The 1439-nt window shown below is 63.2% G+C and overlaps 1 protein-coding gene across 1 annotated transcript in view; it reads right to left on the reverse strand.

The window, feature by feature from the left end:
- The window catches only part of Ccdc6 (coiled-coil domain containing 6), a 99074-nt gene extending 98711 nt beyond the window's left edge, over window positions 1-363 (reverse strand). The window contains exon 1 of the mRNA XM_013017188.1: window positions 7-363. Coding sequence (XP_012872642.1) covers window positions 7-148 — 142 coding nt within the window. The 5' untranslated portion in view covers window positions 149-363. The remainder of the gene's footprint in view (window positions 1-6) is intronic.
- Between the last annotated feature and the right edge of the window lie 1076 nt (window positions 364-1439).

The raw sequence follows: 1439 nt of genomic DNA on the forward strand, positions 1-1439 counted from the left end.
CAATGCCCCCCGACTTCCCGCCGCCGCCCCCGCCGCCGCCGCCGCCGCCGCCGCCCGAGGTCGACGAGCAGGACGACTGCATGGCGGCCGAGCTGCTGCTGTTGCCCCCCGCCCCGTCCGTGTCGCTCTCGCTGGCGCTGTCCGCCATGGCCGCGGCGGGCTCGGGGAGGAGGTGGAGAAGGAGGAGGAGGAGGAGGAGGAGGCGCAGCAGCAGCAGCAGCAGCAGCAGGAGGAGGAGCGGGGAGGCGGCGGCCGCGAAGGCTGGACTGCGAATGAGTGGGCGCCGGGCGAGCACAGGGGAGCGCCGCGGAGCTGGGGCGCCTGGCACCAGGGCGCAGACTCGGAGCGGCGGCGAGAGAAAGAGAGGGAGCTTCCCGCTGCCAAGGGACCTCCTCTGCCTGAGAACAGAGACCCCGCCCGGGCTCGGGCAGTACTGCACTGGGGCTCTCTCCAACCCGGGCCTAGCGCGCTCGCGAGGCCGCCTTGCAAAAGGAAAAAAAAATTAATAAATAAATAAAGCCATGCCAGAGCAGCCGGGGACCCGCCCGTCGCCGCCTGGCGACCGCCCCGCAGTGCTGCAACCGCGCGGGCACCACGCCGAGCGAGGGTGCGGGGAAGCCAGGCCTGCTGGGCTACCCAGAAGCCGCACGTGTTCGGAGACCGGGGGCCTCCCACCCCCCCTCCTCCCCCTCCTCCCCTTCTGCATCTAAAACCCACAGCTGCCCAGCCTCTTCCGGGCTCGCCCCAGCTCCCTGGGAAGAAAAAGGAAACTCGATGCCCCACCAGCCCCACAGGTGCGGAGGACACGTGGAAAGGTCAGCCGGGCTCCAGCTGCTGGCAACCCCGGCCCCGCCGTGCTGTGGCCCCATCTTCCGCCCCGCTGCGTGGATGCGCGCGCGTCCCCCCCCCCCCTTGTCTGTTTCACGCCTATCTTCGGAGTGAGCAAAGTGCTTGACTGGAGAAGCTTTGGATGGAAGTTGAAAGAACAGAAAGTTTCCCCAACCACGGGCCGAGAAGGGCGGGGACGGAGTGGGGGGGGGGGTTGGAGGTAAAGTAGGAGGCGCAGGTTAGTTGGTCTAGCAAGTTTTGCAGGAGAGACACCGCCGCCCGGTGACCACCTAACGCACACTGGGCTCGCGTGTTTAAACCAGGTGTGACTTTTCCTCCTCCTCCCCTTTTATTTTTCTCCTTACATCTTGCAAACATTCCCAGCACATGTCGCCCGAAGTAGGATGAACACATCCACGTTTGTCTAATGAGACAGGAAACAGAACTATTTTGTTGAAGAGTTGAAACACAAGTGCCAGTTTTCCAAAACAACTGCTAGGCGAAGAGTCATGATTAAGTGAGAGCATATCATAACCATGTTTACCCTTCATCGCCACCGTCCTGCTCCTTCCTAGAGAACAGATAGGTACAACAGATTCTTACTAAGGTTC

This window comes from Dipodomys ordii, unplaced genomic scaffold, assembly GCF_000151885.1.
Source record: "Dipodomys ordii isolate 6190 unplaced genomic scaffold, Dord_2.0 Scaffold34, whole genome shotgun sequence".
Taxonomy (NCBI): domain Eukaryota; kingdom Metazoa; phylum Chordata; class Mammalia; order Rodentia; family Heteromyidae; genus Dipodomys; species Dipodomys ordii.